Source organism: Passer montanus, unplaced genomic scaffold (genome assembly GCF_014805655.1).
Source record: "Passer montanus isolate IOZ18808 unplaced genomic scaffold, ASM1480565v1 scaffold18, whole genome shotgun sequence".
Taxonomy (NCBI): domain Eukaryota; kingdom Metazoa; phylum Chordata; class Aves; order Passeriformes; family Passeridae; genus Passer; species Passer montanus.
In genome coordinates this window covers 14,497,101-14,519,953 of record NW_024365381.1, presented here as the reverse complement: position 1 = coordinate 14,519,953, position 22,853 = coordinate 14,497,101, and the positions used below count along the sequence as shown (strand labels likewise).

Genomic DNA, 22,853 nt, shown 5'->3' with positions numbered 1-22,853 from the left:
AGCCAGGGTCGCCGCGCTTAAGCCGCCCGCAGCCCGGCCCGGCCCGGCCGCAGCGCCGCGCCGAGAGAGCCGCCTTCCCCCCGGCAGCGGGGCTGGGCGCACCCTCCGCACCGGAGGTCTCCGGCTGATAATTCAAAAATGGAGGATGCGCCCTCTCAGCCATTAATTAATAATGTAGCTCGCTGTCTTCCTGTGTGACACACGCTGGAAGGCACCGAGCGGCCAATAAAGATGTAGGGGAGAGCAGGGGAAGGCTCCTCCCCGCAGCTCTTCCTGATTGAGGGCTTGAAGAAGTAGATCAAAAACTTCCCAGGAGCCGGCGGGGGGGGGGATGGGGGGCTGAGGAAAGGGAAGAAACGCGGCGAGGGGGACCGCGCTCCGCACCGCCCGAGCAGTGAGCAGAGCCTGCGGCCGCACCAGGTGGGCAGGAGGAGAGGGAGCCCCGCAGCCCCCGCTGGACAGGCCGGAGGCCGGGCTGTTCCCCGCGCCGCGGCCGCGCTGTCCCGCGGCGGCGGAGCCCGGCAGCTGCCGGGCCGGGGCGAGGCGCGGGCCGGGAAGGGCGAGGACCCCAGTTAGACAGCGACCCGGCAGGAAGGGAAGGAGGGAGATAAGTGGTCGGCGCTGCCCCTCCTAGGTGTTTGCTTTGCGGAGAGGAGGAGGAGGAGGCGGAGGCGGTGGGGGAGTGGAAGTTGGTGTCCGGCCCGGCGTGTGTGGGTCAGAGGCGGGGGAAGGGGGTGACCCGAAGGCAGGGGCGCCGCAGGAGACAAAGCGCGGCCGGGGTATCCCCGAGCCGAGCACGTTGCGCGGCTGGCGCGGGGGTTGCCGCCTCCGCCCGCCGCTCGGCGTCATGGCCCCATTGTGAGGCGGGCGGAGGCGGAGGAAGGTGCCGCCGTTGGTCCGCGCGCAGTCCCAGGCAGGCAACGGCGTGTCGGGCACACAAAAGGCTCCGCCGAGCTGCCACCGCCGCTCCTGCTCGCTCCTGCCTTGGCTCCCCCGGGAGGAGGGACACGCCGGGCCCGCTCCCTCCTCCCCGGGCTAGTGGGCGCCTCTGCCTCGCTTAATCCCTCCGTGTTTTTTTATTCTTCCCCGTACCCCCTGAAGCTGATCCTGGGGCAGGAAGAGAGCCTGGAGCAGGGCGATGCCGCTGCTGCACCGAAAGCCCTTCGTGAGGGTGAAGCCCCCCGCCGACCTCCGGCCGGACGAGCGTGTTTTCCACTGCAGGGTCACTAATGAGATCTTCAGGAACTACGAGTAAGAAACAGCCCCGTGTCGGTGTCCGCGTCCCTATGTCCGTCCTGGACTCCCCCGCCAACCCCCCCGCGCTCCGGCGGTGGCGGGCAGGGAGCGACTGGAGCCCCCAAGGACTCTGACACCTGGGCGGGCAGGGAGGGAGGAAAGGGGATTCCCCGGATCGCTGCGGGGAGCCTTGCCGGGGGGTGTGAGTGGGGGACCGCGGCTGGCGCCGAGCCTGTGCCCTCGCGAGGGGGATGGGGGAAGAGAGGGCGGATCTCTCGCCTGGGGCAGGGATTCCCCCTGCCCCTCCTCGGCGGGGGTACCCCGCGGCCCCCTTCACCCTCGGGGAAGGAAGACAGCCGGCTCCTTCCCCCCTCCTTCTCTCGCTCCTTCCGCGGTGTCGCCCCTGCCGGGGAAGTGAAAGTTGCGCGTGTGGGAGGCGGCGGGCGGCAACGAGCGTCTGCCGGGCTCGGGCCGTCGTTGATTTTTCTTCCGCCCCCCCCCCCCGCCCCCCCCCGCCGGCAGCCGCGTGTCGGCGGCGCAGGGCGCTAGGCCGCCCCGCGGAAGGGGCAGCGCCGGGCCCGCGTTCAGCCGGCGCAGCGGGGCCGCCCGCCCGGCGTGTGCCGGTGCCCTATTGTTGTGCTGACGGCCGGGCAGGGGGCACCGGCTGCCGGGCCCGCTGGGCTTCTCCGGGCTGGGTTCCCCGGCCGGCTCTCGCCGCGGTTAACCCCTTGCTGCCGGCCCTCGCCGCGCCGCCCAGGGCCGCGCTCGCCCCGCCTCCGCGGGGAGCTGCCGGCTGATCCGGTTGGAAATGGCCGGCGGGGGAGCGCGGCGCGGGGTCGCTGCACCTGTCCGGCGGGGTAGGGGTCCTGCCGCCGGAGCCCTCCCGTGCCGGCTGGGCGGGCGGGCGGCACAGCCGGGGGTTAAACCCCGCCTGAAGCCCAGCGAGCGCACCTGTCACCTTAGGAGCTTTTTTCCTAGTGAGGCTTTTATCGCTCTTCCCATCCTTCATATATATATTTATTTATTTTTAAATTATTATTATTATTTTTCCCCGCATGTACAAAGCTGAACAGTGTAGGTGAAATTCCCGTTAACGTGTGACGGTGGATGGCACGGGTAGTCCCGAACTTGCAGCCACTCACTTCACCGCTTGTAAGAACAATGGACAGAAAGTATTTACCAAGACGTTTTTCAAAAGCCGATAAATTACGGGTTTTCACCACCAGTCTGATCCAGCAACATTCCCGCATACAAAAGGCCCCCACATCCAAACTATAATTTTTTGAAGATGTGCAGACTTATGAGGTTAAATCTAAAATGCTTTTAGTTTGCAACATCTGAAATAAAAGCACACCTAAATCTTTTTCATGTTTAGACTTGTTTTTGTTGTTCAAATACACTTAATAAAACTGTAAAGAAGCTGGATTAGGTAACTTTGAAGGGCAATGCCTTACTGTTACCTGAACTATATACTCTCGGGGTGCTGATTATGTTGTTGGGAGTTCTGTAAGGAGTATTTTCTTGATAGGGCGTATAAGAACCTAACAAGGGAGAGGTGACACCCTCCTGTTTCTGTAGGAATTAAGTCCCCCTCCCCCAGCTTCTGATATTGCTTTGCTTATTGATATTGAATTGCTTATTCTGATAAGCTGCTTTTCTGGTTACAATTATTATCACATCATTAGATGACTCTAATGTATTTGTTGACACTGGGAAAATCCGTTGACACAGGGAAATATGTTTGAGGTATGCGTAGTTTTACTAAAATTTCAGTATGAAAAGTATCCTTTAAAAATGTCTGTCTGTTCTCAAAATGTTTGGTGACTATTAGAAGAATTCTGACAGGCTTATTTATACTGCAGAGGTGTTGTCACTAAGTATGAAAGACCAAATTCCTTACTTAACCAAAGTTCACAAATTAAGGAGTAAATTTAGATGTGTTCCCACAGGCGATCCCTAGAAATGTCAGTAGGTGGTTAGCTGAGAGGTCAGGCCTTAGAATGTGGTATTTGGGAAGACTACAGAAAACTTCTATGCTTGTTTTTTGTGTGTGGGGGTGTGTGTGTTTTTTGGTAATGGTTTGCTTTTGTTGGTTTTGTTTTCTGGCCCTTTTTGGTAGGTTGGGTAAAATTGGTGCATTGGATTGGAAAATTTAGTGCTTTCTTTACCTAGCAAGGTGTTCTGGCACAGATGGATTGTAAGTTTAGGTTACTGTTAGTTGTGGCATAAATTTCTGGAGAACATAAGGTTGGTCATCTTTTAGACCGTTTTAAAGATGCTGATCCTTCTCTCTGCTGATTGATAATGCCTTCTGAAAACAATATTACCTATTTTTTTGCCTAAGCAAGGGTAATTAGATTAATAGGGATAGGGAGGGCCCACTTCCTAAAAACTGTATTAGCTGTTTCATGAAAGAAAGCCATTGTCTAAGTCAGACTTCTCTGAATCTACTATTTGAGAGGAGAATTTAAAAATTACAAAGTCTGGCTAGATGAAGAGGGCTGTACAGATATATATGATAACCTGAATTCAGCCCCTACATCAACTGTATGAGTGCTTTTAACTAGTACAAACACTTAAGACTCAAGCTGGTTTTGTGTTTGGTTTTTTTGGGTTGTTTGGTGGGTTTTTTGGCAGAGCACAAACTTAGTGGTGAAAAGCTGCTTCCATGCATGTGTCAGCTTTAGTAGAGTTTATTAGAAATCACACATTAGTATTATTCTCTTCTATATAAGAAATCGTTATACTAATATGAGAAAAATTTAGCAAGACTAGTATTTTGTAAAGTGACTTTCCTGTAAAGAATGTATTTCCTCTTTAATTGGAAATGCAATCACATAATTTTGTAACCCTTTCAGAAGGGGGGGAGTATGTCCAGTTAGATTTATCCTTGGTAACAGAAACTGGGAAAGCTGATGTTTTCCATGCATGGTTATGTTCCTGGTTAGAGGGACAGACCACCAAGGAAAGTCTGTGGAGTCAAAGTAGGAAAATGGAGTATGGATGTGCATGAGATATATGGAATGCATGAAAAACATATTGAACCAGTGGGATGTTACCACCAGTCTTTGACACCTTGTCTGTGAAAGTTAATAGCTGATAGAGGTGTGCAGAGAAAGCTACTAACAAAGTGTGGGAAGTTTTGTGTATGAAGATAATTTGAAAAAAACCCAATGATGAGTAGTATAGACACAGTGGTAGGAATGTTTCTCATTCTAGAATGTGAGAGGGGGAGGAAGAGCAGTTTCTCCTCATGTTCAAAACTTTGTGAAACTTCTTTACAGATTGGCCTGTAGAGTTCTTGGTTAGTCAAATAGAGTTTTTTCAAAAGGCTTTTTAAGTGTCCTTAGTTAAATTAGGTGAATTTTCCTGTTTTCTTGGAGAGAAACTCATCACTTTAAATGTATTCCTTGATGTATAATTAACCTACAAATATTAAGGGAAAAAAAATATTTATCATGGTTTTCTTGTTTGTTTTGTGCGTTATTTGTAATGCAAATTCTTGACTACTTCTGGAGACCAAGAGTATTAAGAAAATTCTGATCCAGAATGGCAATTAGTCTTCTCTGATTACCCTCCTGTGGTACACTAAATTACTTGTTTTTAACATATGCTAAGAAAATGAATGGAAGTAAATATTTGCAATAAATGCTCTTGAGGCACACTAAAAATATAGTCGATCTTAAAATCAAGAGGAATATTTGGTTGATTCAAGAAAAAGACCACTGTAATTTCTAGGCTGATTTTTATATCCATTGTGAATGTAGTCAGCACAGAGATTGCAAGTAATTTATTTCTTGCTTCTGTTAATGACCTGCCTCCTATCAAATACCTACTGAGTAGTGGCATTAAACTACCTCTCTATGATTTGCTGACAATTTTACAGTTTGCCTTACCTTGCATAGAAAACTAACTAATTAAATCAAAAGAGGCATCCAGCTGAGAAGTTGGTGTTAATTACAACTACAAAGACAAATTAGTTTTTAGTCCATGCTCCTTGAGTATTTGAGCTGATGTGAACATCACCAGGGTCCTGCAGTTGCATTTGACTTCTCGAATGCAGATGCACCCGTGCAAGTGACCTTTGTGGATGTGTTTTGTATGAACTTCTTCCTCCGTGTTGCCAAGAGTCACAGAGATCTTGAACCAGCAAGGAAGCCCCAGAAACCATAATACCCTGGATAAAGACATAGGTAATGCTTGAGATGTGATGTAGCAGCAGATGCTCTTGCTGTTGTGAAGTTGAATGTAGAATATGATCAAGGGCATTATTACCCTTCATGTAAAGGGAAAGGGTATCACTGCTGCTGCCATTCCTTGCATTGGTAGCTGTTGTGTCTTCTTTGTCAAGCATTTTGTGGTAACTGATGTGCCCTGGAGAAGGAGTATATTTAGTGGTGTACTGTGGGATTTTGTTTTCTCTCAAACCAAGTTATAGTGAGCTCCTTAAAACATTGCATTGAAACTCTGCTAACAGACTAAGCCACAGATGGTTTTGGTGCACTATAGGTAAAGATAGCTAAATAATGCTTTCAAAATGGAACGTAGCTTTTTTTTTCACACTATTTTTTTTCTTCCCTGTAAACTCGCAGGGGAAAAATCCACACAAAACAAAAGAGGAAATGAGGGAGAATGAAACTAGATACACAAAATATGCTCATATGTAAATGGAACATATTTTCTTCAAATATGTTTCAGTTAAAGTAATCTTAGCATTTTGTTCTTGTAATAATCATGGATTAGGAATTTTTAGAAAGGGGTTTGTTGACTGGGATTTTTAAATTATATTTTTCGTTGTTTTTTTAAAATTTTTTTTTCCTCCTCTAAGTTCAATGCTGCTGCTTTAAATAGCATGACTGCCCGGTGTCCCCTCACAAAGAATAACAGCAGCTCTTAAAGGGACACTGTCAGTGTGAACCTCTGTCTCTCCCTTGCTCTCTGATACCTCCTTGACTTTATTTTTTTTAACTTTACTTTCTTAATCTTTAAAAAATATATTCTGGTACATTTTTTAGTAACACTTTAGAGTGTTTTTCTGTTTCCTGGCTAAAGATAGTTATCTTGGGTAAGTGAGACACAAAAATATATGTAGAAACACAGCTGAATGAAGATTGAAGTAAGTGCTATTTTATCCATTGAATATCCATCCATAAAAATTACTTATTCTAATACAGAAATATTGAAATGTAGGGCAACACAAGACCTGAAGAGATCACATTTTATCTATTCTGTCATCTCACAAAAAACCCCAATCCAAACTCACGAAACAGATTTTTGTCTAACCTGTTCTTTAATATGTTTAAATAAGTATAATACACAATAAAGATGCACAGAGAATGACTGACAGCCATCTGTTCTTCGTATCTTGAAGAATAGTTTATCTATGTCTCTCTCCTTTGTTCTCCTTTTTGTCTTTAGAGTAAGCAAGCCCACATTATCCATGTACTGTCAAATATATTAAGTAGATAGCAGGATAGCAGATGATATAAAAACCTGAAGTTCTGTAGCTATTAAATATTATTCAGATAATTTATCTATCCCTTCCTCTTCTGTCCTTTTCCCCTTCTTGCAGCTGATGGTTCTTCCTGAAGCATATCTCGCTCAGAGGAATCCTGGGCTCATACAGAAAGGATTATCTGAGCCAAGACCCTTCATTGTCCTCAATCTGAAATTTCCATTTTCATTTACAAAATGTTATGGTTCATCTGTCCATCTGCAGTGAACACTGTCATCTGCATCAGTGTCACTGATGAACATTTGCCAGCTTGGGTTTGCAGGGAGACTGCAAGAAAAAATTCATTGTGAACTGTCCAATTTTCTTAACCTCATTGCTAGGAATTATTTGAGCAGGTCTGTCCTTTTGAAAATGGGAACACTGGTTTAGTTTTGGGTTTTTTGTAAAAGGAATGAAGTGAAACTTCTGTATAAGTATCTCACATAGCATGCAGTTGACTGAAAGTACTGTGTGCTTTGAAATAGTTATGTTGGACTGATAAAGACAAAACAAACCTTGGTTTGTCGTGTGTATTCAGTAGTTATCAATACTAGTCCATTAATATTTGTAAAGGCAACTAAAAGCATTGTCTGAACTGGGGCATATTGAAAGATTGCTTTGCTGTCTGGTCGCTGATCCATAGTATATGATATGTATTAACATGGCTTTGTGAATAGATGCATCATCTACTTCATTTAGAAAATGTTTTAATAAGCTCTGTTCTTCTGACACCTGTCAAAAATTGACAGATTTTGACTAATGAAAGCTCTTAATTCTTGATTCCAATATAATAGCTAGTAAGCAAGCAGTAACAACAATGCAATTTTAACCTTAGTTGGAAATATGTGGAAGGAGGAGAATCAATATTTACTAACGGAACAAGGGAGGAAAAGAATCTGTAGGAAAAAATATTTCAGTGCTTTTTTGTAAGAGCTATGCAAACAATGAAGGAATAAAAACTATTTAGAGAACTACTTGACATTAATTTTTTACCTCTCCCATCTTTTAGTTTGTGAATTAAGGCACTCAAAGTCTGGAACTTATTCAAGTTGCAACATGTTTTTGTGATCTTGAAGTTATTTCGTGTTTGTACAATTTTAGGTGCTCATCTTACAAATATTTGTGGAAATGGGGGAGATGCGAGGATGATATGACACCTATTATTAAACTCAGTGTGATTATGCAAAAGGCTTCTTATACGAATATTCTTATATAAATATTTATTTGCAGCATTTGTAGGTGTTGATTCTGTTACTTAGTCTGTAATGAGAGGAGACTTCGGTTGTACAACAGCAGGTTGTACAACAGCAATTTACCATGCCGTGGCTGAAAAATGGCAAATACCCCTTGATATCTACAAACTGTAGAGGAGTAGAGCTGCTTTTGCATTTCACGATTGTAAAAGATATTTGCAATTTGCTGCTGTATTAACTGTGAGCAAGTTTAAAATGTTAGTCAGAACTCAACTGTTTTCTTTCTTTCTTCCCCCTCCACCCTTTCTTTCTTTCCAGTGATTTTTTTGAACGCACCATTCTGTGCAACAGCCTTGTGTGGAGCTGTGCTGTCACAGGTAAACCAGGACTCACATATCAGGAAGCTCTGGAATCAGAGAAGAAGGCGAGACAGAATCTTCAAAGTTTTCCAGAGGCACTCATCATTCCAGTTCTCTACTTGGCCACCCTTACCCATCGCACCCGACTTCATGAGATCTGTGATGAAATCTTCACTTACATCAAGGATCGGTATTTTGTTGATGAAACAGTGGAAGTACTTAGAAATAATGGTGCAAGGTAAGTATATTTAAAAATACTTATTTTTATTTGTGTGTGCATTTTTGAACCCAAACCCTAGGGTAATAAACTCCATCGAACAAATACATCTGAGTGAGGTGTGATGCTTACGCTGGCGATACTATTACTGCGCTTACCTACTTTAATTAAGAGCTGGATTGTGTTGCTGTGCTTGATACCTTCCCTTCGCTTTGAAGCAGCTGTGGAGATGTGACAGTGCTCTCAGGTTTTGACACTGCATGTTGTTTGGTCTGTGTGGTGGATTTGCAAAGGAATGTTGGTCTTTCGGTGTGAGAAAGGTGGGTTGTTTGTAGAGTAAGATTTAATGAGAAGTTAGAGGAAGATAGAAATTTAAGAAATACACAACAGTTTTGATGAATCATTCAGAATTAATGGCCAAACTACTGAAAGCTTAAAATACTTGATAAATGTTGGATTTTTACTTCTTAGGTAGTGCAAAAATTGTGATTACATTATCAGTGAAGTTGGGAATTAATTGTATAATGTTTATAATAGTTGATTATCTGGAATTTAGGTTGATAGAGGTGTCTTCCCTCTCAGAGTTAGTGTTATACTTACTGTTATACTGGAGTATTTACTGCAAATGTTTTTATTGTTGTCTTAGACTGATTAAAACCTTGGAAGAATTTTAAGCTTCAAATGTGTTCTTTCTTATATCTGTAGTCTAAATAAGCTTGATCTTTCTTTAAAGCAGCTTCTGTGAGGGGTCCAGAAAACACCCATATTTTGTCTAAATGAGTTTACAGTTTCACCTAATTGAGGTTTAAGATGTGAAAAAACATGCTTAGCTTGGATGTACCTGCAGAATGGTGCTAAAACCTTTGTGGGTACAGCTATTGCTGCTGGGGTTTTTATTGTTTGTAAAGTCATTTTATTTTGCTTTTTTTCAGAAGGTAGGTGACAGCTTACACTTCAGAGTAGAAGGGACTCCTCTGGGTAGCCTGATACTTAGTGCATAGTCTGGTGTTTGTTGGGTGATAGGAGTGGGCTGGTTCAAAATGGTCATTGGAGAACAGTTATTCTGTGTGAGTTTTTGTAGTGGCTGATCCAGATATTATTTATGGCAAATTTTGTACTATACCAGGAAGAAAAATCTCGATGCACTGCAGGACATAACCATACCAATTTCCTTACAACTTATGTACATAAGGTCAATGCTTAATAGAAAAGCTTTCCTTCTCTTCACTGCTCTGTCCTTTTCAACCAGTAAAGTGCCAGTCTGCAAAGCCAGGATGAGAACAACTTCAGCAGGGTTACTGCCTTCTGTATGGAAAATGTATATCCAAAGTTTCTTTCTCTTTCTCGTCTTTATACTTGTCAAACAGCTAGACTGAGGTTACCACTGGCAGTTATTTTGCTTAGAGAATAAGGTGTTTGTTTTATTTGTTTATTTAGAAACAAGAATATTATATTATGAACTGTCAGTATAGTTCAGGTGTTCTTTTTCTTTTGCTCAATGAAATGCTTTAGTATCTTCAGAGGTAGAAAACAATTAGTTTCCAAAATAATAGCAAAAACAAATATTCAACAAGTTTTTTCCCTCAAGAATAACTCTTTCTGTTACTTTTCTAAAATATTTGCATATGTGCATTATAGCTTTCCAAAGGTAAAGTTGTGATATCTTCTTAAGAGAGTGCTGCAGGTTTTTTTTACCAGCCTTTAATTCAACCTTCTTGGTTACTCAAACTTGTGTTGAGATAAACACAAAATTGTTAGATGTGTATGTTCCACTTTCACTGATCAGTACGTGAACAGGATATAGGCCAATTTCGTGAGCGTGCGAGATGGGCTGGATACCATTCAAAAGATATAAAGTTTAAAATAAAATTTATTTCCATCAGAAATTAGCCTGCTAGAGATGGTATATTTTAAACTACATAAGTATAAATTAGTGTAAAATGAAGAATAAAAACCTTGCCTTAGCTGATTGTATGCCACTGATACTGTAGACAAAGGTATAGCAGGGAGCTAGTTCCGACCTTTAATACTAAATCCGGGAAACACTGCAAATAGCATGGTAATGTGGAGGGACTTTTATGCTCAGAGGTACATAATTAAAGAATACAAGTGGGAGGAGGTGAGGCGTAGTTATTTGTCTGCCAATTAACAGTTGACTTTGACCTGCATTTTGAAGTACTGCATCGGGGATTAAGTGTACCAACTCATGTTACTTGTGCATAATATGGCTTTTCAGCAGAACTGTTTGCACGTATTTGTCATTTGCAGCTACATTTTTGTGATCTTTTCTAGAAAAATGTATCACAGTCCATCTATATTGTAATAGCATCCTATGAGAGCAACAGAATTTGGCAGATCATGAAAACCCAGTTATTTTGTGGTGTTGTAAATTCTTCCACTGCTTTTAAAGTTTTTTGCATGTGTAATGTCAGCAGGATTTTTTGGTTTTCTGAGCTCTGTGCATCATTTAATGCCAAGCCTACTACATAATGTATGTGTAACCAAGGCTTGCTCAAACAATTTAAATATTGATATTTTATTTTATAGCTGCTGACTTTGCATGTGTAATATTCTTTTAAGATAGATTGCAGTTTCTAGATTTTGAACAAAATAAGTGTTAGGGAGCCCAAACACTAGAAGGCTTAGCATTTTGGCTTAATATAAATGTTTTTATCCTTGAGCATATGAAGTTGTCTATAATACTGCAAGACATGACAGCTGATTTGCAAAGAGAGGACAAGTGCTTTGTTCAGAGTCTAGGAAGATGCTGGAATTTTTTGAAACCTGAGTGCTCTGGTTTTTGCAGTGTCTAATGCTCCATTACTTTCTCTGATCTTAGTCTCTTCTGGTTTCTAGCCTTTTGCTGTGCTGCTCAGTTTTGAATTTGGCTAATTCTGCCTTCTTACTGAGGTCTGGTAAGAGGAACTCAAGAGAGTTTGGGATATACTGTCCTCCTCTTGTTTGTATGTTTGGTGTCTCCAACAACTGTTGTCAACCAGTAGCAAATTGCAGGGAAAGCCCCCCCAGTCCTATCATATGCCGTGTTCAGGTGGTCTCTAAAAATTATGGGTGCATTTTGGCAATCTATTAGAAGCCGCAAGGAGATATTCTGCTTGCACTTTAACCCTTTCAAGTGATGTATTGATTAAAAACAGCCATCTTTCTTGGTTTGTATGTGTCTGACTTTTCTCCAAAGTGGCAGCTGTGCTATGCTTTCAAACACAAGGTGCTCAGACTTCCAGTTAAAGAAACGTAGGAATTGTGTAACAACATTTTCCTAATACTGCCTTCACAAAAGACAAAATTACTATTTGAAATATTGGTCAGAAACATTATAGAATAAAAAGAGAATATTTAATCTAAAATTAAGTTTGAGTTGCTAAAGAATTTAAACCAGTTGACATTGTAAATATTGTTAATTAGAATGTCACATTGCAGTTTATGGAAAGTAGTTGATTGAAAAAGGCATGGAAATTATTTGAGATGTTGTTGGGGGGAGGCTTAGAGCAATATTTCATGTTAGCCATGGGCAATTAAGATATAAAATAAGCAGCTAATGTTTTAGCTCACATTTTATTGAAGAAGAGGAAATATGTTGATCACATTACTGGAATTGCTTCCTATATTTGACATTCAGAACTGGAAGTTCAAGACCCATCATGTACTTGTTGGTCTTTTGATTTTCCACAAGGAATAGTGTCTCTTGCAGTAACCTGTCCATTTGTTGCTGTCTTAGTACTATGTTTTATTATTGATATTTGAAACTTGTGAAATGGATTTTCAACATTTTGACATCTGAAGATAGTTACCTGAAAGCTGAAGCTATGTGGTATAGAAGGCCTACCCAAAAATAATAACCTCAGCTAATGCCTCAGACATACTAAAAAAAAAAAAAAAACCCTTTCAACAGCTTGACTTGCTCAGAAGTAAGACCTGTTCTTTTCTGCTTGAAGTCAGCAGCATGCTTTTTGGATTTTACAACTACTTTAATTTGTTGGAGGAAAAACTACATTTAAAGCCCATGTAAACAACCTATTGTGATTTATTGTCAGTATTCTGAATCTGTGTGCTATCACAAGAAGTAATGTCCTTCTTTATGAGGATATGTAAGTGAGGGGTTTGATAACTAGTTAATTAAACTCTAAGCTTTTGGTCTGACTTGAGCAGTGAGGAAATCTGACAACGCTACCTCCACTCTTAAAAATAGCTTATGTGGTGATGTCTTCTCTTCCCCATGTGTAGGTTGGGGCACAACCAATTCTTGTTCATCAGTTAGGATGGCACTTAATTAAAAAGTCAGCCACTTACAGACTGAAATAGATTGCTTAAAGGTCAGTGTGTAAGAAGGAAGAAAATCATACAGAAAGAAATATCTTTTTTTGATTGAATTTGACCACTAGATGACACCACTGCAAAAGAATACTTGCCTGATGTCTGTTAGCAAGCAACACCAGAATGCTTTTAAAAATGAGCCTACTTACAGTAGTAGTAGATGGTGTTCTGTTAGGAAGATTGCTGCATCTGATCATACATTTAAATAGGTTAAGATCCTTTCTCTGCTTTGAATGATCTGATGTTGATAATTGTCAGGCTGCAGGAAACATAATCAGAGATCAAACTTCTTTTAACACGTCAATTGTTTCACTGGTGTCCCAGTGCTTTAGGAGTGTTCATTTAGGAGTGGATTAACCATTGCATTAGGCCAATTAAAAGATTTGCATACTGTTTTCATCTCTGTAAGTCTTAACTGGGGCACACCAAACATGTTGCTGGTCAAAACTGTAGCTGATAAGGAGTTAGGATAGTGGAAGACAATCCTTGCAAGAGATAAAGTTATAGCTAATTTTCCAATTTTTTTATTCAAACTGGCAAGTTGCTTATATCTATCTGTCTATATCTATATATATAGATAGATATTTGTAGTTGTCTTCTGAGTGCTAGGATGAGTTATTATATAATAAGATCACTAGGTAGAGAGTGACAAAGTGTCTTGCATGTTTAGACTGATGAGTTACAGAGAATTTAAATTATTTAAATTATAGTTACTAATTGTGTGGCTTTTTAGTGGTAATGCTTAAATGTAGGTTCCTGTATACGAAGGAAGTTTACTACTTTATTTTGCAAGGTGAATTTGAATTCCAGAAAATATCAAAACTAGCATGATGTCTGTGAAACAACAGCATTTCTGATAATACTGGAGATCAGCTTACCTATTCATAAAGCAAATACAGTGTGCATTTTTTCAGCATAGCTGTTTAAGGATCAGTCAACTTCTGGCCTGGAAAAATAATGTTTAAGGAATTTATTTTCCACTGCCCTTAAATCCTTTGGGATGTAAATGTAAATTTGTTGACTAATAAATATGTTTGTATTTGACTAATGGCAGCTATATGATGATGATATATGGGAAAGAACCTGCAACTCCTTTCTTACAGGTTGTTAAACAGCTGTTAAACAATTGGCACTGCCAGTCTCTGGTAGGTCTGATTCTCACACTCTGTATTTTATAACTATAAATTCAAAGGTAAAGGTTTTGGTTTGTTTTAGTACTTACTTGTTTTTAATCAGTACAATGTTATGAACCAAAGGCTGGGCAGTCAAAATGATACGTATACCAGTGTAGTAATGTCCTAGTTCTGCAGGAGACAGTCTGTACTTGCTCTTGTCCTAAGCAAAACCATGTTTCTTACTAGTTTCTTTGAAATTTGAAACATACAATCTTAACTATAACTTGACGGACAAATGAAGATACTAAAACTCAAAAGCAGCAGCTCTTTCTGTACTTCAGGAAGCCTTTATGAGCATAAAACATGTCTCCTTGTTGTGTGCTTTTGTTTGTGTGTGCATTAAACAGTATCAGTTAGCTTAGTAAAAGATGTCACTTACTCCTTCAGATCTTGTCTCTCTTACTTCTTTAATTACTCTCAAGCGTATGGGAACTGTTAGGATGAGGAGATGAGTGACTGCACTTACTTGACATTTGCTTCTTAAAATCTTCCTAAAAGCTGACAAAACAGAATGGTGCTGTAGCTTTTTGGTGCTTTTTAGCACTTGCTACTACAGCTTCTTGTATTATTCTTATGGGGGTTTCTGTATTCAGCTAACTTTACATACTGTTAGAAAAAGTGTGCTTCTTAAATTTTGGCATTTTAAAAACATTACTTTCATTTGTGTGTCTTAAAAAGTGAATTTGCTTCTGACTCACTGATCATTGTGGGTTTTGTTTTAAAATTTGGCTTTGAAGTGTTGCAATATTCCCCCACTGTCTCATTTGGAAGAGTCATGTGCCATCTAAGGGATAGTTTTTGTCTGCTTATCATAAAGCATAAAGAGACACATTTACAACTCATCTGAGCCTTCAGGGTATCTTGTTTTTTGGACTTGAAATGGGGACGTAGCTGAATACCAGACTATTATTTCTGTCAGAGTAATTAGTGCCAGCCAGATCAAAAGCTGGTGTGCAGAATGCTCAATGGAGGAGCTGTGAGAAGTGGTCTCTCCTCTCAGAGCCTCTCTAATGCCAGCCTTGGTTGGATGTAAAGGCCTGCATGGCATTTGGGAAGAACTTTACTGGGAAGCAAAGTACCAGCAGTTGTAGGGTCGAGGTTTTTAAGCTGGTATCCTGTAATGGTTTTGGCCTGTTACTGGAGTGCAGATTCTCTTCTTTGTTTAAGTTGTGTCCTACTTCTCCAGAAGCGGTAGATGGAGATACCTGGCCTGTTCTGCAGCTCATAATAGCTTGTGTACGTGTCTTGGAGTTGCTGAGATGAATGAAAGAATTTGTTCTGGTTTGTTTCATTCTAAAGAGGAAGGGAAAAGGCTGAGGAGTATGAAGGAGCATGAGAGAAAACACACTGGTAGAGTCACATCTTTCAGTCCCTGAGAGAAATGCAGTGGATGGAAGCTTGGCAAGAGTCAGAGGAACCCTGACCCTCTCACCATCAGGCAGAAGGGGGGGACCTAAGAGGTATGGGTGAATGGAAACAGGTCCCTGTCTAGGGAGATAGGACAATTCCCCCCAGCCTCCCTTTCCTTTCCAAGTGCCCTTGAAGGAAATGTATGAAGCTCTGTAATGTCAAGGTCAGGCAGATAATAGTGGGGATGAAGTTCTCTCTTGGAGCTTCCCCAGAACAAGTCAGTCAGCCCGATGGATCACAACTTTGGGTGTTAAGAAAGAAAGAAAGAAAAATGATTGTAGGTGACTCCCTTTGCAGGGGAACTGAGGGCCCCATATATCAGCTTGTACCCATTCCACAGGCAAGTCTACTGCCTCCTTGGGACTTAGGTAAGGGATGTTATCAGGAGACGCCCAGGACTAATTGAGCCCTCTGATTATTACCCACTTCTAGTTGTTGTACAGGTTGGCAGTGACAAGGTTGATGAGAGAAGTTTTATGACAGTCAAAAAGAACTTCAGGGCACTAGGGCAACAGATATGAAGGAACAGGAGCAGAGATGGTGTTTTCCTCAAATCCGTTGGTAGCAGGGAGGAAAATTGTGAAAGGAACAGGAGAAATCACCTGATCAGCATGTGGCTTAAAGGCCATCAGTGGTGTTTTGGCTTTTGCAATCATGGGACAGTTTCTATGGTGCCAGGCCTCCTGGAGACAAATGGGATTTGCCTGTCCAAAAGTCCATGAGCTGGCTAGGATGATTGAGAAGGCTTAAAATCAGGTTTGAAGGAGGAAAGGGATAAGACCAGGCTTGGCAGAGATGAGCCTGGGTGCAGCTTGCCAGTGTTGGGGGTGAAATCGGTAGCCCATCAGAAGTGCATCTATGTTATACTGACTTGGAAATGTGTGAGCCATGTTGGAACATGCAGTCTTAGGGGGATGAGCCAGGGTCTCCTAAGGTATTATAAACCAAAAGGGAAGCCACCAGAGAATTATCTCTTAAGGAATTCAGGGGTGTGCTCCTCTAGGAAGGTGACACAGGTGACAGCCCAGCTGAGGGTGCCTTTGCATCAAAGCACACAGCGTCAGCAACAAACAGTAGTTGGAAACCACTTAGCTGCTAGAAAGCCATGACCTTGTTGCCATTACTGAAACTTGGTGAGACAAATCCCACGACTGGACTGTGACCATCAATGGCTACAGGCTGTTCAGAAAAGATGGGAGGAAGAGGGGCAGAGAGGTTGCCTCCTACATCAAGAGGTGGATTGAGTGTAAAGAGTTGTCTCTGAAGAACAGCCATGAGCAGGTTGAAAGCCTGTGGGTAAAAATCAGACACTGAAGCAACAAAAGGAAGCAAGTGGTTGGTGACTGCTGCAGGCACCCTGATCAAGGGGAGCCTATTGACAAAGCCTTATTGCTTTGTCAGGAACTGTTGCTGACTACAGGACCCATTGCGCTCACAGGCTCTTGTCCTTCTTGGGACCTTCAACCACCCTGACATCTGCTGGAGAACAGCACAATGGCCTGGCTGAGGAGGAACCTGATGTTCAAACTAAAGAGAAAGAAGCAAATATACAGACAGATGAAGATAGGACGGACAGGTGACCTGGGAAGAGCAAGGCAAAGCTGGAATTGAACCTTGCAAGGGATGGAAAGAATAACAGGAAGGGCTTTAACACGTGTGTTAACCAGAAAAGGAAGGTCAAAGAGGGTGTAACCCCCTGATAGACTGATGGAAAACTGGTAACAATGGATGAGTAGAAGGCTGAGGTAATCAAAAACTTCTTCACCTTGGTCTTCAGTGGCAGCCCCTCTTCCCCCGCCTCTTGAGTAGATGGACAGCTCTCCATCCTCGTCTGCATTTATCTGTCTCAGTGCCCTAGTGCCCATTTATCTTGCATGTGCCCTAGTTCTCATCCCATCCTTCAGTGAGCTGCTTAAAGTAGGTGATAATGACACAAGCTTACCCAGTGTTTCACTCTGGGTTAGGGATTTTGGGTTTTTTTTAATGTATATTCTTTTGTTTAGTTGTTTTGTTAGGTAGCTGAATCCAGTTTCATGACAATTAATAAATGAAAGTGATTTGCAGAGCTGCAGAAAGCAAGCACCATGTATGTGGCTGGAAAGAGGAGTGGCAAAGGAAGAGCTCCCCATTTGACAGGAGCTGTTAAGTCATTTCTGCATCTTGTGGAACAACAGCCTAGGCTGCAAGTGCAGTTTGCTTTTGTATTCCTTCAACCTGCTTCTTTCTTAGAGTTGTGGGAGTGACAAGGTTCAGTCAAACTTTAGTTTTCTGTTAGTTGTAGGCTCTTCTAAGCACAGTCCAGAATAGTTTCTGCAGAAGGAGACTGAGTTGGGTTTCCCAAAAAACTGTCCTGTGTTGCAGTCTGTAGTCCCTAGCTTCGGGGCACAATGCATTTCTCATCTGCATACTGGCTCTGATGTCACTCCTAGTCTCTTCACCTGGAGGGTCTGTCCTAGTGTCCCTCCCTGGCAAGCCGCCAACATCAGGTTATGGACAATGGTTAATCACCAGCCATTAACAGGAAATTGAAGAACTCCTCCTTAGCGCAGAAACTAACTTACAGCAACTGGTCTGACTTGTTTTTAACTATGCAACCTAAAAAAAATATAACTTTCTATTCATAACACTTGGGTTGCTGGAGTTAGTTCTGTCCTTTTGCTTGTGTAGCTGACCAGCCCTACGCAACATTCATGGAAATCAATGGAAGCTCTCAGAGTTCTTCATTTGAGAGAGAAGACATGCTTTAAAAATAAATTATGTTTGTGATACCAAACTCTGGCTTTGTTGAAAATCTCTGGACTCCTGTGTTGTTCTTTGTTGTTTTGGTTTTTCAAAAAGAATAAAGAGAAAACCATAAGGCTAAGCATTTATTGGAGCCCTTAGTATAAGAGACTTCAAAGATCTTAGTTTCTGAGCCTAACAAAACACCAGATCTGTAAGCATGAGGCCATCCTTTCAATAAGTCAGAAGACCCCACTGTTGATAACAGCCTGTAGTGCAGAAACAGGTAAGCAAAATGGTTTTAAGTAGTGTCTGAGGTAGAGTTGCTGGGACTGTTGTGTGCAAGTTCCTAATGGTTCTATTCTCAATTTATTTTGAAAATCTTTGGGATTCACTCAGTGTGACTGTAATCTTTTATTGTCATTTGAAGAATGTGCTTCCTGACTGATGGGGCTATTTAGGGTACATATTTATGTTCATTGATGTTGCTGTCTTTTTAGATTGAGTTGCCCCAAATCTGGTTTTGTGGAATAGTGAGCATGGTTTGACATAAGATGTGTAAAGATATTGAAGCATCTTTTTTAGGAAGTAATTCAAGTAGTATGCTTCATTTAAATGTCTTGCTTCAGCTTTCAGCTGTGTTGTTTTATGTGCCTTATAATATAAAATGAGAGTTGTAGTGAGTGAACTCAGGGAATTATTAGGTTATCGAGAAGAACAGACCACTTGCACTAGAAACAGTGGTTTTGCCACTTAGTCCAGGGAATTGGTGCTGTTAGCCATGACTTGACTACAGGCTAAAAAAAATCATTCATAGATTATTTCTTTAATGCCAGAAGCAATGGTTGCATCACTGTCTTTAATCTCCTGTCCATCCGTAAGCATTAAATTGCACGGGATTGTGCTTTTATTGCACCAGGTAACGTGTGTTTCACTTGATTCCTTCCCCAAAGCTTTCTGGTAATGATTTGAGTGGCACAGAAGATGGAGTATCACTTCCTTTCTGAGATAGCTCAATCTGTTAGTCATTCTTCCTGCTGAAAAATAAAGGGGAAGGGGGCGGGAGTGGAATGCAGCTGTATTGGGGATTTTGCCGCTTATTGAATCAAGCGTATAGAATATGTAATATCCATTCTTAGATACAGAGATGTGATTCCCTGTAAATGACGGGGCTGCTCGAAGGATGAGCAGGTAAAATCGGTGTTGGAAAGCCCCTCGGTGGCTCGAGGCCCGTTTCAGTGCAGGAGGCCGGCCCGGGCCGTGCGAGCGCTGCCGCCTCTTTGTGAGCGCGGCGCGGCGGCTGCGGCGGCGCCGCCCCCTCTAGCGGCGAGCGCCGTCACTGCCGGAGCGTGGCGGGAGCTTCCCTGCGCTGCCGTGAGGCGTTGAAGGGGTGGCGTCATTTGAGTTGGACTCGCTAGGAAACGTATTTTGTAATCGGAAACAAAACGAATTCCACTAAGAAGTCTTTTTTTAGGAGATGGTCTTTGTTGTATTTTAAAAAAAACCCAGCCTAATAATACACATTCTGTCATGCAGTTGGTTCCATATTATTTAGTATGAAGAGGTAACTGTGATATTCCAAATATTGGAAAACCAAGTTACTAATAATAGACTTTACTTAGAGGACTCAGAGTCTGGTGCTGGGCCAGGCCTTAATAAACCTTGTTGGACTTGGATTGGCTTTGTGAACAGTCACCAGGTTCTACCTCTCCTATACTTGGACACTCTGGGTTCTTTATACAGAGTCTTTTTATGGTCTGCACTGTCTGGGAAGACTTGTCTTCCAGCCCCAGACCAGCCAGCTTTGGAAACGAGACAGGCTGCACTGGAATGGCAGTGTGCCTGTGGCCGGCAAGCCCAGGTGGGCTCAGGCTGCCTCCGCATGCAGGCAGCTCTCGTGTCCCCATGGATGCTGTAAGCATTGGTCATACTGTTGTCTTTAGGGGTATCGAAGGATGTAAATAGTTATGTCGGTTTTTTAAAATGAAATTATTTTTGGTTTTTTTCAATAACATGCTGGAGCATTCTGGACCTCCCTGCCTATTGGAGAGAGCAGCTACAGGATCAACTGCATTACTGATCCTTGCTAATGTTACAAGAATACTACCTAGGATATTTTAATGATATTATGTTATTTTAATTCTTTGGGGTTTTCTCCAGTTGCCACCATCTTTTCTTTCCCTTTCTCTATCCCCAGTCTTTTCCAAAGTGTGTGCAAGTTTTGAGTAGTACTGTCTGCTTGCAGAAAGACATGTTCAAGAAATATTTTGACATTGCTTCCTTTTTGCCAATGTTCAGATAGAAGAATATTTAGAATTTGTCATAGATTTCATGAGGTTTATTTGTTTTTAGCCTAAGTGTGACACCACTAGTTCAAGCTTAGGGCTTCATGTATTCTACATTTTGCATTTCAAGTGGGACTGCTTGGTGCACTGAGAAGAAGATTATTATGTGTTCTTTTCCTCCATGCTTTGAGCTCTCAGTGGTAGAATGTGACAACATCCATTGACTACAGCAGTTAATTTTCATGAATCAGACAAGGCTTTTGGATGTTAAGCTAAATAATAGAAACCATGGAATTCTAGAAAGGGGTGAAACTTAGTGGTTAAGAATAGCTATAGTACAGCTATAGTACAGTTACCCAGCATGAAGTGTTGATTAATTATGCTTTTTGATATGTAGTTAATTCTCCCTTTTATAACTAGCATTCAGGATGGCAAAGGAATAGGCTTGTTTTGTCAATTGTGTGCATGCCAGATGGAGCTTTAATATGTGTCAGCAGATAAATGGGACATTATTAAGATTAGATGCATAATGATCATTTCAGCCTTGTTTATTTAGGTCATCAACAGTAGTAGAAGATGATCTCTTACAAGTAAAAATACTTCAGGATCTCAAAATCTTTTGCTTTTCTTAGACTGCTATGAAAATAACATAGAAGTTTTGTTGTTTAGTTTTAAAGTAGCACATTAAGTTAACTTTTTAGTTTACTTAAATGAGAACTGGACAAAACCCTCACAGCCAGAAGTAACTTGATTTGTTTTCCTGAGAAGTGAAGCTGATAGCTGTGTAAGCAGATGAATTTGTCCATTTATTACATGGTACTTATGAAATGAATATTTTACCTAGTATTTCAGTTCAAGGCTCTTAGTTACTTACTTAGTAGACAATACAATGTTCTGTTATGTACGTATTCTTAAATAACATCTGCTACAATTTTAGGCTCCTTGTACTAGTGAAAGACTTTTGACATTAATAAATGTCTGTGTTTTATTGCAGGTTGCAGTGTAAGGTTTTGGAAGTCATAGCTCCAACCCATCACAACGGAATGGCGAATGGCCACAGCAGCAGTGCTGATGGGGACACAATTGTTATCAGCGACAGTGACGACTCAGAAACGCACAATAGCTCTGCACAAAACGGGTATGTGATACTTTTACTGTGTGGCATTCTGACTGGGTGGAAATGAGATTAAAGCCAGATGTGTCAGAGTCTGACTGAAACAAATTACTTGATCTGTATGGATTGTGAGCATTCAGACAGCTGAAGGTGACAAGCTGAACCTTCAGAGGTGTGGGTTATGTTAAGGCACCAGAAAACTGCGTTATGAGAAGTGGAATACCTACAGATTAATCATTGTTTATCTCTTTGCAATGACAGTGTTTTTGCTGAGCAATGGTGGAAGAGCTGTGTGTACCTCTTGGTGGTTCTCTGTGCTGGGGAAATCTGTGCTGCTGTAGCAGAAAGTGCTGCATGTTTGCAGTCTGGTATCACTTCACTTCCATCATGGGGCTCAGAGTTGAGATAACCATATGACACAACACACTTTTACTGGAACTCTCTGAAAAGTCTTCCCAGAGACTTCTTGTGTTTGTGTCCAAAAAAGCAAAAACATACCAAGCTTTCTTCATTGTGTATGTGTCCATATAAATATATGATTGTGTTTTATGGATTTGGTTATGATGTTAGGTGCAGTGATACTGTATATCTTGTCTTGAGGAACTTTTTATGGGCTGGAATAGCCTAATAACATTGAATAGGAGAGCTTCTTGGTTGTAGCTGTGTTGTTTATTGTGTTGGAATATTCCTTTACTGAGCAGTAATTGAGCCTATCCTAGCAGTATAATGAGAAGAAAGACTTCTATGCTTCATAGGCATGATGATGAAAGAGGAGTGTTTGAAGTGGGCCCTAATCTAGGATCTAGCAATATACAGGCTTTGCATGAACTGTTACTGACTTTAAGATGTCACATGGATGCAGAAGTTAATCTGGTTGATTGCTTTATGATGAAGTCATGTCCTGACATGCCTAGAATAACTAGGGTAGAGCTCCTCACTTGGTTAAGAAAATAACATGGGATAAATAATTTTTAAATTTCTTTGCTGTCTCTTGATGGCAGTGTCTAAGTTTTTCATGAAGATGTCCTGCATATTTGAAAAAATGAATGTATTTTCAGTATTCCAAAAGGCATGTGGCATTTGAAAGGAGGTTATTCTTGGAATTAGGCTAGCATGCACAGAGCTGACTGTCGGATTGATCCATTATAGTGCTGTCACTTCCTGCATCCAGAGCTGGTGGTAAGACTAAGTGTTGCACTCCCAGTCTGTGATTCTCCCCAGCTGATTAGTTATTTTGACAGTGCAGAGAAGGGAGGGAAAATAATTTCTTTCTCTTAGAAGGGTAGTTCTTGTGAGAATATACAGGCTTTTGAAGCA

General features: G+C 41.7%; 1 protein-coding gene across 4 annotated transcripts in view; it reads left to right on the top strand.

The window, feature by feature from the left end:
- BAZ1A (bromodomain adjacent to zinc finger domain 1A) overlaps positions 1 to 22,853 on the top strand; it is a 66,360-nt gene that overhangs the window by 395 nt on the left and 43,112 nt on the right. For 2 of the 4 annotated variants that reach the window (XM_039705184.1, XM_039705183.1), the window contains exons 1-4: positions 106 to 420; positions 1,102 to 1,251; positions 8,242 to 8,520; positions 21,417 to 21,560. In XM_039705184.1, coding sequence (XP_039561118.1) covers positions 1,139 to 1,251; positions 8,242 to 8,520; positions 21,417 to 21,560 — 536 coding nt within the window. In that variant the 5' untranslated portion in view covers positions 106 to 420; positions 1,102 to 1,138. Of the gene's footprint in view, positions 1 to 105; positions 421 to 456; positions 1,252 to 8,241; positions 8,521 to 21,416; positions 21,561 to 22,853 lie in introns of those variants that run through there. The other 2 variants (XM_039705186.1, XM_039705185.1) reach the window with 2 other exon arrangements.